We start from the raw sequence: 14,268 nt of genomic DNA on the forward strand, positions 1-14,268 counted from the left end.
CTTGAGTTAAAAAGGATGATGCAAATCTCCACTCTGTGGTCTGTAAGGCTTGCTGGCATTGCTAAAGATAACAGCGACTTTTAATATACTAAGCTATGAGTCGGCAAACAGACTTGAGGAATCGCCGTCTCAAACACCAACCAACCGTCTGACCCAAACTGTCAGCGTCAGACAACAGGAAGTCAGGCAGGACGTTCAAGAACCAACCAGAAGAAAGAGGACCTTGACATAACCTGGAAGCTGATGAAACACAAGTTTACTTTCACTCGGTGAAGCAAGTTTGACATCACCATAGAAGAAGTTACTAAATAGGGCTGTTGTGAAATAATGTTTCAGTAATCGAGCACTCTGTCGATTATTCTTACTGTCGATTACTCGATTATCTAATCGAGTAATGAGGAGGAGAGAGAGAGAAATAGAGAGAGAGAGAGAGAGAGAGAGGAAGAGAGAGAGAGAAAGGGAAAGAGAGAGAGTGGAAGAGATTGAGAGAAAGGGAAAGGGAAAGAGAGAGAGAGGAAGAGAGAGACAGCGAGAGAGAGAGAGGAAGATTTCCCAACCAAACAGCAGCGCTCTTCCCACCATCCGCTTTGACTCGGCCACCAGGCAGCTCCGGGAGCAGAAAGGTCGTCGTACTTCTAGCATCGTGCCAGTCAATTTAAGAACGCTTATTTGCCCCCACCCCCCCAAAAAAAAGATAAAAACCTGGAAACTTGGACGTTATGCTGCTAGCACTTAGCAACAACTCATAGGCGGAAGTGAGAGCACCACCCAACACAAATAACCACCCGGCTGGAACGTGGCTAAATAATAAAACATAATTTAACAATGCTTCAAGACAGATAAATTTTCCTCGAGGAATTGTAATAATTGAGGTACTAGAATCGTTACAGCCTCATTACTGACCAAGAAAGACGTACCTGCTCCAAGATGGCCTTCTAAGGTGACTACCCTTTACAGTCGGACGAAGCAATGATAAAGGTACTTGGCCTCAAAGTGAAGCTTTCATACTTAGCAACAGTTGGCTAGCTTTCCTGCATGGTAGTGGGAGCATCATGCTGTGGGTTGTTACTCTCTAGTGGTACCAATGTATTATGTTCAGGAAACACAAAGAGATAATAAAGAAGAGGGAAATTGATAATTTTCTTCAACTTTTTCCCTCAAATATTCCAACAGGATTTGAAGCTCACATTAAAATATATGACAGGAAATCAACTAAATTAAACAAACTCTGACATCAACAATGTCATGTTTTTTGTTCCACAATCATTCCACTTGGAAGGAAAACAACTTTAAAAGCCTCAAATCACTATGACATTTTGTCGACAATGATGGTGTAAACGTCAGACTGACGAGGTACGTACACTACAGTCTATCAAAACTCACCCGGCTCTTCAAAACAAAGCAGCTCGCCTGTGAATAATGTCACCTTAATGCGGCCGAAGTGTTTTGCTGGTGGAGAGAACGACGTGTGTGGCTGGCTGCCCTTCAGCTGCTGACGGATTTAAAAGCCGCAGAGAACATCCAGCTGTTCCTCAGTGTGCGAACGGAGACGCCGTATGTCTTCATTTAGGCAGGACGACCGCACACAATGCAGACGAGCCGGGCGGAAACCCATTCAGCTCATTCAGACAGCAGCACAATAACAGGAGCTGAATTAAGTGAAACAGTAGGTGGGTCTTTGTCCAAATAAGTCTGAGCCGCGCGTCCCCGGAGAAACGACTGAATATTGGCGAACTGAAAAGAGAAAATTGTTGCCGACATCTGCTCTAGTCGGTGCTTGGCAAGGCAGGTAGTATTTTTCTCTTTCAGCTCAGAATTGTATAATATCTCCTACAGTAATAATGTCTGCAGGATTAAACAGCAAGATTTTAAAAAAAAACAACAACAAAAAAAACCCTGACAGCTACCAGGTTAAGATTAGTTCGCTTTTTATGTATTTTTATGACTTTCTGGTCCTTTGAATCAAAGAAACACTGTGCAGCAGAAAATGTTACGGCAAACTACCTGAAATCCTTTTAGGTCGTGTCACTATTGTTTAAAATCAGACGGTTTCGCCTTTGCTTTGTCCTTGAAAATGTTAAAAGAAACGTCTTCCTGCCCCCCTAAGCTCTCTGCAGCTTTTTTGGGAAGATATGATACATGCAGAATTTGATGTTGTGAAATGCATGACTTTTATAAGCCACTGATCTCAGCAAAGTCAGGACTTCACAGCAGCAATAATTTCTACTGGAATGTGAGTTTTTAGTTCATTTCCTGTAATCTGAAAAAGACCTTTCAGGAATTTTGGAGTGATATTTAATCCCCTTGGTGACTTCAGATTAGATGATGCTCAAGGCTGATTCTAATGGCTTGTCAGTGACCAACACCAAAGAGGGTTACTACCTTCCTAGAGCTACTCCAACCACAAAAACGCTAAAGCAGTTCATGCAAACGTTTACTTTAAGCCCTTTAAACCTTTAAGCCCTGAACGTAGAGCCGGCGGTCCAGTAAAATTTGCAGTTCTGTTTTTCCACCACACGCTGTGCTATCTGAAAAATGCCAACGGTTTCTGAAAGGGGAGACGTTGAGCTTTCCAGTCAATATCGGGTTATTACGGTAATTTCACCCCCGTCGAAGCAGGAAGTGAAATTAATCTGATGAAACACTCTTAATAGACGATAAATTGAGAAAATAACTCGGTAGATATTGAAAGTTCCAGTTGTTATGGATAAATGGGCAAATATATTTACTCACGGGACATTTAAGGAACTGCGTACAGTTAAAATAAGCAAAAATATCCAGGCAGACATTTTAAATTTAGGACATAAAAGGTTGAACTACCATCCTTTTTTTTTTTGCTTTTGAAGGTTGTTTTCAGTGAAACTCAGTAAGTTTTACAGCACAAAATGCAGCTGACGTTACCAAAAGGAAAAAAAAAAAGAAGAAGAAGAAAAACCTCCTCTGGTCTGGTGAAATTGCTCTGAGAAACATCTTATATATCTAACAACTCAGCAAGTACAAAATACACCAAGGCTATAGCTGAGGATTTTGGACGTCATCAATGACTGACAACACATCCTTAGCTGTGTGCTATCAGAGATGAGGCACATGTTCATTATCTGTCTGCAAACATTTCATTCCTCTTCAGAGTGAGGCTGTGAACTGCTCTGCTGCTCCGTCTCAGGCGTAGGTGTGTTTGTGTGCGTCAGTCATTTGCTGCGCCTACACCGTGGGCTCTGCTGTCGGCTGCGTTTCTGCACTTCTCCACCGCGGTCTGCGAGCACATGAGGATTTCTGACTCCGGGACTCTGGAGTTTGTCTGTCTCCTGGGAGAGTGCGCGCGGTGCAGATACAGCAGTGGGGAGGAGACTCGAAGCGAACCACGGCGCGGAGCAGAAAGGTGAGGGAGAAACAGGTGAAATGAGAAAGGAGCTGAACTGACGATATGTTGACAAGTCACAGCTAACGGGGCGAGGTGTCAGCCGAAAACATCAGACCGGCCCCTGTCACTGCTGCCGTGGGTGAGGTGTGTGTCATGGAAAACTTTCGAGAAAAAGCTGTTGCTGAAGAAAATGCAAAGTTTTTAATCCTTTCACTTGTTAGATTTGTATCGGCAACTTTACCGATCAGTGATTTATGCTACGTAAACATAAATTTCACAACACCAGACAAGTGTGTTGTGTGTTTTCATTGTCCTGTTCTAGCATCTTCTATCCCTGCTTAGAGGGGCAGCATTATGTATCACTTTATAGCACAATAAAGTAACTATGCCACCTTCAGTTGTTATAAAAATGCGGTATGTATCAAATATGGCTTAAAAGAAATTAGATTTTGTAATTTAACGCCTTGAAATTGGGCCTCTGTCTCTAAGAAAGTTTGGTTCTTTCTAAAACTTTGCCTTCAAGAAGTAATCTATCCTCTATTAACACTTTAACAATGTTTTTTTTTAACCAGTGTCGTTCTGAGAAGTAGCTCCTATAATGAGCTCAGCTGATGTTCCACCAGGTGTCTGCTAATTGCTGCTGGCTAGTTTGAAGGAGCCGAGTGGGGCAGTCGTGGGATACAGTGCTCTGCAATGCTGAAGCTCAGACACTTGGAAGCTGCAGCTCGAAGGAGGAGCTTCATCAATGAAGGCGGGGCTAGGTCCACACAAGCGTTTTGCTCAGCTGAATGGTTGCCATGGGAGATTAAAGGACTTCTCAAACGTGCATGAAAGAATCAGGGCAAAACACTCTGGGTATGTTTTTAAAGAGGCAATAACATTCTAACATAATGTAAAGCTCAAAAAAGTTGATTCACATAATTGTTTCCGCCCCATTAAGAAAGGTATTCCCACAGCATGCTACATCACCACCGTGTTTCACTCTGCATTCTGTTCATAGACCAGAAACTTCAGTCATATCTGACCAGAGAACCTTCTTCCCCTTCTTGGCTTGTAACAAAACTGGTAACATGACGTGTTTTGGTTTGTTTTTTTGCTACTCTTCTGTAAAGGTTAGATTTGTAGAGCGACCAAACAACTGCTATCCTGCTGACGGATGTCTGAGCGAGGGATCTCTGCACCTCCTTTAGAGCTATCGAGTTCTTCTTGGCTGCTTCTCTGATTAACACCCCGGCCTGTCAGGTTAGTGGTCATGTCTTGGTTGGTTTAAGGTGACTGATACTACTTTTATTTCCAGAGGATAGATAGAACAGCGATCTGTGTGATCGTCAAAGCTTGGGATAAGCCTTCATAACCCAACCCTTCTCCACATTTATTTCTCTGCTCTGTCTGCTGTGTTCCTTGGTCTTTAGGATGATGTTTGTTCACTAACAAAACTCTGAAGCCTTCATAGAACAGTAGATCTATACAATAAATTACATTTCACTGTAAGGATCTAATAAGGTCACTTCTACAGACGAGTAACCTTAATAGGGAGGCGGTTAGAGGAGTCAGGGTAAAGGAGGCAGACCGTTCATACTCAAACACTTTGAGTGAGTTGCTTCACTTTCACATCCATCCTTTCTTTCCCCTCTCCAATCTCCTGATTTTACCCCAGCCATCTCTTTTCTTTTGAGTCTGACCAAATACGATCAGCCGTCACCTTGATCGGCAGGTTGACATCTGTTGTACTCTGAAGAGCAGCGTGCCTTAAGCTGCTGTGCATTTCAACGATTGCAAGTGCAAGAGAGTCACACAGGTGAGGTGAATGTTACAAAGTAGATTAAGGACATTCTGTCTTTCCTACACCCTCCATCTCTTCCTCTTTTCCTTTAATGCCCCTAAGGACTCACTCTTCTTATTGTCTTAGCGCACATTAGATATAGGCTCTGCTTCTTTATGCTGCTAATGCCCTTTGTCTCTGTATGGCTGTCCTTCTCTGCCTCTAGTCCTGTGGATAGATATTCAAAGTGTAGCTGCCTCTGCTAGGCCCTGTTTTTAAGAGTTCAGATCTAAAAGAAAAGGCAACCTGCAGCATGCGTCCAGGACCAACCCGAATACAAAACCGGCAGACTTTCTCTCGTGAACACGCGCACGCAAACATACACACCGAGCGGATTTAGCATCTAGCATCTATTTGTATGCTAAATCGAAGCTTAGAGGCCAGCTGCAGATCATGATCAAGAGACCTGATGAGACAAAGACAGTGGGGGGAACAGCCAGTGAGCCTTTCACCTCCTCTGCTCATGCACAGCAAAGGGATTTTCATATAAATGACAGCGGAGCTGAAGATTCACTGAGTACTCTCGTTCTTGTTTGTCAGTCTGAGAAGTGGCTTCAAACACCGGCAAACAGGGAAAAAAAAAGAAAAAGTCTCTTCTTTGTACTTTTCTGGACTTCATTACAGCAAAAGCACAACAAATTTATTTCTAATTTATTTTCTCTAATGAGCCGAAGGAGATACCGCCCTCGTCGTTTGTCTGGTACCATAAGGACTTTAATGATTATCGGCGATGTCTTCAGGACATTAATCCCTGTTGCAGACAGTTAATTGCCTTCAGCTGTAGGCCGAGCAGGTTGAAATAAATCAACTCCCCAAATGTATAAACTAAGGATTAAAAACACGAACACCGAACGGCGGCGTGAGATGGAAACGTTTTGTCGAGCCTCAGTGCGCGGCCCTAAATGCTAGTTCTAAAAGTCAGATCCGGGATTTTATTTGATAAAGACGTCCAGCACTGCCAGCGGCAAGACAGGATGTGGAAGTGAGTTATGGAGGCTGCTATGAGCTGTAAGCTTATTAATGAAGAGGAGTTCTGCTAATTGACCCACGGCGCTGCCAGCTTGTCTGTGAGAGGGTTGGGGTTGTCGAGGCCCGTCTCTCGCTGAGGTGGAGAGGTGGAATAAACCCATGGCAGGATGCCAGTCCGTCACAAAGCAGCAAACAATCATACACACATTCACACCAAAGTGTTTTATAGACAGACTGCTTAACCTGACTCATAACTTCTGGCAGTTAGAGGAAACTGGAGTAACCAACGCACGGACCTCTTTGCTGATCAAGTATTGTTGACAAATTGCAGTGATAAACAAACGTTAAAATGTTGAAATCTCACAAATAATTAAATTCACTTATGTTATTACACCAAATGTCTTTGGTAATTATTCTAATGCCACCATGTTTTGAGGTGGAACGTGGAGGTCAGGGTCACGGTGGAGGTGAGAGCTGAGACAACGAAGCAAAGAACAGCAGCTGGGAAGAAGTCACTGCATGACAAAAAGATCTGACAAGGACTGAACAAACCGGGAAGGAACACACACAGAGGGAGGATGGTTACTGGCATAAAGGAGCCGCTTGATTAACTGAATGTGGAACGAAGCATGAACAGCCGTGGCACTCGTAAACACAATGAAAACTAAACTGAGCATAGATAATCACAAGAAGAGACTAAATATGTAATCGAGTGAAAGTGACCAGGCAAGTCAAGAACATGTATTAGAAGAAAACACCAACCACGACTCCCAACAGAGTCCAAACCAACACAGGGAAAACCTGGAGCATAAAACAAAACTTCCCAATGAAAACAAGATGGAGCCCCGTTTAGATTCTTCAGCTTTTGCAAAAACTGACAGGTTGTCTGGCGCCTGGGAAACAACAACAGGCTATGGTGTGACAAAATATAGATAAGGGTGAGATCACATTTAGTAAGCAGATGTCTGGTCCGTAACAACAGCTGAACCATCCAGGTCAGACTGTTTCTCAACAGGTTTTATTTGTTTTAGACAAAGGGCTCAATAACCAGAGAGGCTAATCTGCACAACTAAAACCAGAAACGAACCAGGAAAGTAAAGAATCATGGAGTAAAAACACAATTAAACAAAATGCTTACTAAATTATAGAAGACTATGTTAGCAAACATCTAAGCATAAACCAAATCTCCACAGACAATAACAGAGAAAAAGAGAAAATGTGCTAACACAGTGATCTGCTGCTTCATCCACTGTGTGTGTATGCGTGTGTGTGTGCGTGCGTGTGTTGGTTTCAATCAGTTTTTCAATAATTAAGATTTTTCCCAGGAGCAAAATGCATTGATCTATGTAAGAACATAATCATTTTCTTCAGAAAACAGAATCTGTAACTATATATAAGTATTAACATGATTTCTAAAGCTCATATTTGGAGATACAACTGATAACGGTTGAGGCTAAAGAGCTTAATGCTCCAAGGTCTTTTATATACGTGACAGGGCCGGACGAAGGCATCCAGTAACTCTGCAACGTCCCGAACGTTTTAGACTTGATGCTCTACTCACGTCTCAGTTCTGTAGGAGGAACACCTCTCGAGGGGGATCTTCAGGACTCTGTCTTTAAGGCCAACGAAGAGCGACCTGTCGCTGTGCAGGATCTGAAGGCTCAGGATCGGCTCTCGGACACCGGCTGGATGCAGCTCCATCTCCTCCAGGTAGCAACCCTGCAGGTTTTTGTTGGGCGTGGCCAGAGCCTTTAGGATGGTGCCATATTCTGGACAAAAACAACAGAAAACAAAAAGAAAAGTCAAGCTTTCCTTTTAGGCCAACACATAATCTGATCGGAGACAAACCAAACCTGTGCTGATGTACATGACGTGGAAAAGGGTGTCCATGCCCTGGACGATGTCCACGACCAGGTTCGAGAAGCGGACGTCGTCCTGCATGACGAGAGGATCCACGGACTCTGGCTGCACCACGTCGTTCATCAGGTAGAGCCGCTGCGCGTCCTGAAGGCTGCGCTCCGTCAAACCCTCGTTGGGACCTTTGTCGTTTATGGTGCCACACTGCAGAGGGGAAAACACAGATCAGATGCATGAAGGACTGCAAAGCAAACGAGAAAACAAGATTTATTTAAATTATAAATGTACGAAGCCATGTTCTTGACGGTTGATTTTCGAGGAAACCATGCAGCTGCTGGAGCTTCATCATAAACACGTTTTTATTTCACTTTTATCCTCAGTAAGTTTAAAGACACATATGATGAAAACAAAAAAGGGTTTGTAGCAAAATTTGCTTTGTGGTTGAGAAAAATGTTCTGATTTTTTAAGATACTATGTGAAATAAATATTGCAGACCAGAGATGCACCAAAAATGATTTCAGCCCTTATTTTTTATTTTTATTTTTTGACTATTGACCAGCCAGTCAGAAACTGAAAAACGTGAACCTTTAAGATCAGTCATCCATCAACTATCACATGGTTTATACTGTATTTGAAACTATTTTAAAGGAAACAATACCTGTGGAGAGATATCTGAAATTCATTCAGGCTGCAAGACAGCAAGAGATAACAGATAACAGGAACGGAGAGTGAAGAAGAGCATTAATCCTTTAGAGTTTCTGTCTCTGCCAGGAAAGGAACATTGTCGATTTGGAAATGTTGGCAGCCCTTTAGAAACCCCTGATTTAAAGGAAGAACGCTATTTTACAAAAGCCAGACCCACCGGCTGTGTTCAGAGCTGATGCTACAGTCTGCTTCGAAAGTCAAGCCCATAATCATTTAGGCTTCCTATTAGTAATAATTTAAAGTAGCTGTACTACATTTATTTAGCAACAATAAATAATTAACGACTCCGTCATGACAGGAACCTTAGAGAAATGTATTGTTGATGCAGTTTCTATGACCTCTGTTGTAGTTCAAAAGGAGAACTCTCAATCTAATTAAGTTCAAACAAGAAAATAGTTTGAAATTTTAAATGAATTAATATGGATAACAGGGACAATGCACATTAATGAACATTATGCACCAGAATTAGGCAAATAGGTCATTTCCATCCACTGTCCCTGAGCAAAAGGAACATTTGTCTCACTAAAAACAAACAAATACAAATACAATGACAACAATAAGCAAAGAAAACTACAATACAATTATTAGAAAAAAAAAAGTAGTCATTAAAGCAGATTTAATTCCTCATCAAGATGGGAAAACACAAGTGGTCAAAAGATAGGATCACCTAAAATTCCAAAAATAAAAACAGAAAAGTACCTCTAAGAAACTGATGTCATATCTAATGTGTCGGGAACCAGTTTGGGTTTGTCCCAAAGAGAAATTAAACATTGTCATAACGCATTAATCCACGTAACTTCAACGACTTAAAAGTCTTAAAATGTAAAAGTTTTAAGACTTTTAAGTCTTAAAATACTTTAAAAGGTAATTTTAGGTCTTGTAAGTCAGTCTTAAGATGGATCTGATGACCTTTGAACCTCTGACTCATGTATGACCGTCTCAGCTAGCAGCTCCGTTTCCTGGCAGCAGAAACAATTTTCTGCAGCAACGTATGCCGGACGACCCCATGAATTGTTGGCAAGCCCTGCTAATCTACCTCATTTGCTTTTGCTGCTCCTCTTCGAGTCTCCATCTGGTCGGATGTTCATAAAAAGTCATTCACAGAGAAGCTGGAGTTGTGATCTCTGCCCATGGGCGTTGCAATTATTATGAATGACCTACACATTTGAACAATATTCCTTCGGATCCCCCACACAGTTAGTATAAAATATTGCATCCCCAACGCCGTTTCTATTGGTTCACAAATGAATCCACTCCACTCGATTCACAGGAAAAAACTCGTACGACTCAAACTCTCCTGGTTGTCCTGGTTACCTACAACTCACCGTACTGCGTGCTTCAAGCATCAACAACAAACAAGCGAACCGAGTCCGACTGACGTCTCACAACGTCTGGCTTGACAGAACGGTGCTGGTAGCTCAGTTGTAGTAACAGATGACTGAACTGCAGACAAGTGTAAAGTGTCTTTGCTGGAAGGAAGTTGACATTTCTCAAAATGAATGAATTTTCAAAATAAAATAGTCCACAAACTACACTTAAAATGAGAAAGCAGACAGACGGGTTAAGCAGAGAGAAAAACCGCGCGCGACTCACGAGGCGAGTGTTAGCCACTCCTGCTAATGAAGCGCTCCCCTCTCCTCCACATTACAAATGCTTGTGTCGCTTCTGTACTTGCCCGTTATAATCGCTGGACGGCATGAACTTCTCCTGTCTTTGGACCATGCTCTGCATCCACGAAGCCCCGTTTTTCAACCCCTCTGGGGCTCGGGGGTCGTAGTTCAGGTGTCAGCTGTTGCTGCAGCCCCATTACAGATGCATCAACGGACCTGCTTCATCCATACCAATTTCAGATGCCAGACTAAACCATTACACTGACATCAAACTAATTTAGCGTAATTGTGATGTGTGGGACTGTCTGAGTGTGACCCACAGATGCTGATCCTCACATGATGCTGTCCTGCATATTTTAGATGCGTCCCCGCACCAAGTCATCTGATTCAATCATTGTGATTATCTCCTCCAGGTCTGCAGGAGCCTGCTAATGGCCCGTTCTTCTCAGTCATGCATGTTTAAGCAGGAAAACATCTAAAACACGCAGCCCTGGAAAACAGTCATCAGCCCCACAAGCACACCTAAAAACATTGTGTGACGACAATCTTGTTATTCTTACTGTTTCTTTGTGATTAAAGTCCCCTGTTAAATAAATAAATAGTCTGAAACTCTATCAGACTTTCTTATACATTATTCCTGGCGTAACAATCAGTTTGTGGGTCATTTCGTTTTATTTATGTGGATTTAACTGTGATCATATGAGAGAGACCAACAACTGATTTGTGCGTCATTGTGAAACGATGCAGGTTTTGAAAAGTTGACAAACAAAACATCTGAAAAGCGAAGCTTGCTTACATGTACCATCCCCTTTACACCGACACCCATGAATAAAATTAAATACAACAATAACAGATGGAATTAGTTCACCTGTGTGCAATTCAATCTCTGTGTAAATGTCACAGCTGTTCTGTGAATCAGATTGTTTTTAAAGGGTTCGAGAGCAACGCATCCAATGGGCTGGAGACAAAGCTGTGGAGACATGGTGGTGGTGGTGTTTTGGTATGGAAAGGTTTTTCTACAATAGAAACATGAAATCTTTTCATGTTTGGGAGACACAGAGCAACTGTGGAAGAAAACATATTGGAGGCGTCAAAAGTCTTGGCGTCGTGATGGATATTATTTACCTACCAGAAAGACGACGGCCCTAAAAACACATCAGAGCTGCAACAGGACAACTTACATCAAGGTATGTTCATGTGTTGGAGTGGCTCAGTCAAACCCAAGACATAAATCCAACAGGACTAGAGTTTACTGCTGGTTTTCATCCAGTCTGTCAGAATCTCATCTAACTTGCAAAGAAGAAACGTTAAAATCGAACAAGAGATTGTTTCTAACAGCTTAGCACGAAAAAAAAAAAGAACATTTTAAACCATTCTTTTTGCAAGTTAGATAAGCCTCTAAAACTTGCTTGCGACCTACTATTAGATGTTATTCTCTGGTCGCAGCTTGTGCCCAGCTGAAACTGAAATGACAACTGTGTGTCTATCACCAAGCTCCCCGAAGAGACTGCGTCCGGAAACCAACCTGGAAGTTGTGGATGGGGTTGGGCGTGGGGAGCCAGGTGGAGCGGGGATTCTCCTGGGAGCGGAAAGGCCCGTTGAAGGTTTGGGTGATGGCGCTCAGGTTGAAGGCACACACTGCGGAGGCTGCGATGCTGTTGCTGTTGCAGCGAGAGGGACAGAAAGCAAGAAAAGAGAAACACAAACAAAAAAAGGGATGCATTTCAAAAACGATATTCAGAGCAGCTCGTATGCTGGGTGTTTTTGAAGGCATATCAGAAATCAGCATAATGCAGCTATGTAAGAAAGCCGTTCTGCGGCGTCTTCCATCCTCCTAAAGGAGGCCGTATCTTTTATGCCCACGCTAAACAGCCGGTATGTGTCTGGCTTGCTTTGCTGCAGGCTAATCTATGCTATCGCTGCTGCACAGTGACAGTGGACGGTATTAAGCTGAGGATATTGGAGGAAATTGTACAGATGATGAGCAAACAAAACACACACACACACACACGCACACACACACGCACACACACACACACACACACACACACACGTTTGACTGCTGCCATGGACTGGCTTCTGAGAGCCTGATAAATCACTACTTATTGACTGCTAATGTTTCGATGAAAGATTGAGGCAGAAGCAGAGAAAATGAAAAAAAGGTCCAGCACATGAAGAGAACAATGTTATGTTAGCTAGCGTGAGTTTTGGCGTAAGAGAGGCAAATATAAAAATAAATAAATAAATAAATAAATAAAAACAAAAGATGAGATGACCTTTTTGAATATCAAAGCCTTTTGGAAAAAGGAAAAAGATGAATAAATATCAAGTTTAGAACCTCTAAAAGTGCGACTATAACGCCTGAGTTATAGAGCATGCAGTGACACTGATGTGATCACATATATCTTTACACAAGTGTGTATTTTGCCAATCATTTAAAAGGTTAAAGTTCAAGATTTCCTACTTCATGACATTTAAGCTAAATATCAACAACAATAACCATTCTTCTTCAACAGCCAATGAAAATCAGCTTTAAGAAAAGTAGAAAATCCCTTAAAAATTAGACGTGAGCTCAGCTGTATATCCAACACCGGGAATAAAAAGTGCAAGAAGTACAGAAGGAAAATGTCTAAGACTTGGTTAACAACCTGGCTTTATGAGATGTTTTTGAGTCAACGCTGATTTGTTTTGTTCTTCTTTGCTTTGAAAGTTGAGATCCTCCTCAGGTCTGAGAAGCAACTAAGGCGCTGCGTTATTATCGCCGGGTAGGAAAGTGCCGTGGAGCTCTAAATGAGCTCCGGCTCAACACAGAGGGAAGTCAAACAGGTGGCTCATTCGCCGACTCCCAGGCTACGGAGCAACGCAGCCTCCAGACTTTTAATGAAAAAGTGAGTTTCTTCCACACTTTGGTCCGATGGCTCTGATCGAGACGAGCGAGAGAGGCAGAGAGAGAGAGGTTTAAAGTTGAGCGAATCTCTGTGGCAAACTGACAACAAGCATATCCCATCTGAAGGGAAACATCGGGAAAATAAGACGTTGCCGCCCTGGGGTTTGGGGAGAGGATGGCTACTACAGTTTTGCACATTCACAAACTCAAAGAGACAGTTTGACATTACAGGGAGCGAAACTCCAGGCTTGTGGGTTGAATTTTAGCTGCGGCTTCTTACATTTCTGCCTCGCAGAGTCTGACACCGTCCAGACTATTTAGGAGGCCTTCTCTGACAGCGGGTTGCCGCGCACGATGTCAGGAGAGAAGAGCAAAGGGTACACTGAAGGAAATACAGTCAATTGCACTAATGGATGCAACCCATATGGCTGGAGTCGGCTTAAAAGCCCGGGAAAGTGATGGAAAAGCTGTTTGACATCTGCTGCGTTGGTTGCTGTACTCTGCAGCTCTCCGGGGCCCAGCGCTGCAGGGACCGCGCTGTCATCATGTGGGAAGATGCTCTTCTTCTGCTTCCTGTCGGTCCAACTGAGCCGCTGCATGTCCTCAACACAGAGAACTACAAACTATTGTCAGATACAATAGTTCGATAATAGTGTATTTTAGAGGGCTGCACAGTGGCGCAGCTGGTAGAGCTGTTGCCTTGCAGCAAGAAGGCTCTGGGTTCCCGGCCCGGGGTCTTTCTGCATGGTGCATGGTGGGTTCTCTCTGGGTTCTCCGGTTTCCTCTCACAGCCCAAAAACATGCCTGTCAGGTTAATTGGTCTCTCTAAATTCTCCCTAGGTGTGCATGCATGGTTGTTTGTCCTGTGTGTCTCTGTGTTTCCCTGCGACAGACTGGCGGATGGGTTTAGGATTAGTTGAAATAGAAGTTATGATGAGTGTAGCGTTATATGCCATCTTCTCTCAGTTGTTGAAATCTTTTGAAAGCTAATCCCGACGCCTGTTTATGCTGGAGTACTTTGACTTTCTTCACAGGGCGAGGCTGTTGATGTTTCATA

General features: G+C 42.9%; 1 protein-coding gene across 1 annotated transcript in view; it reads right to left on the minus strand.

Annotated features, from left to right (window-relative positions):
- The window catches only part of LOC103134820 (semaphorin-5B), a 234,322-nt gene that overhangs the window by 58,303 nt on the left and 161,751 nt on the right, over positions 1-14,268 (minus strand). The window contains exons 10-12 of the mRNA XM_007547273.2: positions 11,850-11,985; positions 8,006-8,213; positions 7,714-7,921 (exon numbers count right to left, since the gene is read on the minus strand). Of these exons, the coding sequence (XP_007547335.1) occupies positions 7,714-7,921; positions 8,006-8,213; positions 11,850-11,985 (552 nt within the window). The remainder of the gene's footprint in view (positions 1-7,713; positions 7,922-8,005; positions 8,214-11,849; positions 11,986-14,268) is intronic.

The sequence above is a fragment of the Poecilia formosa genome, unplaced genomic scaffold (genome assembly GCF_000485575.1).
Source record: "Poecilia formosa unplaced genomic scaffold, Poecilia_formosa-5.1.2 Scaffold19, whole genome shotgun sequence".
Lineage (NCBI taxonomy): Eukaryota > Metazoa > Chordata > Actinopteri > Cyprinodontiformes > Poeciliidae > Poecilia > Poecilia formosa.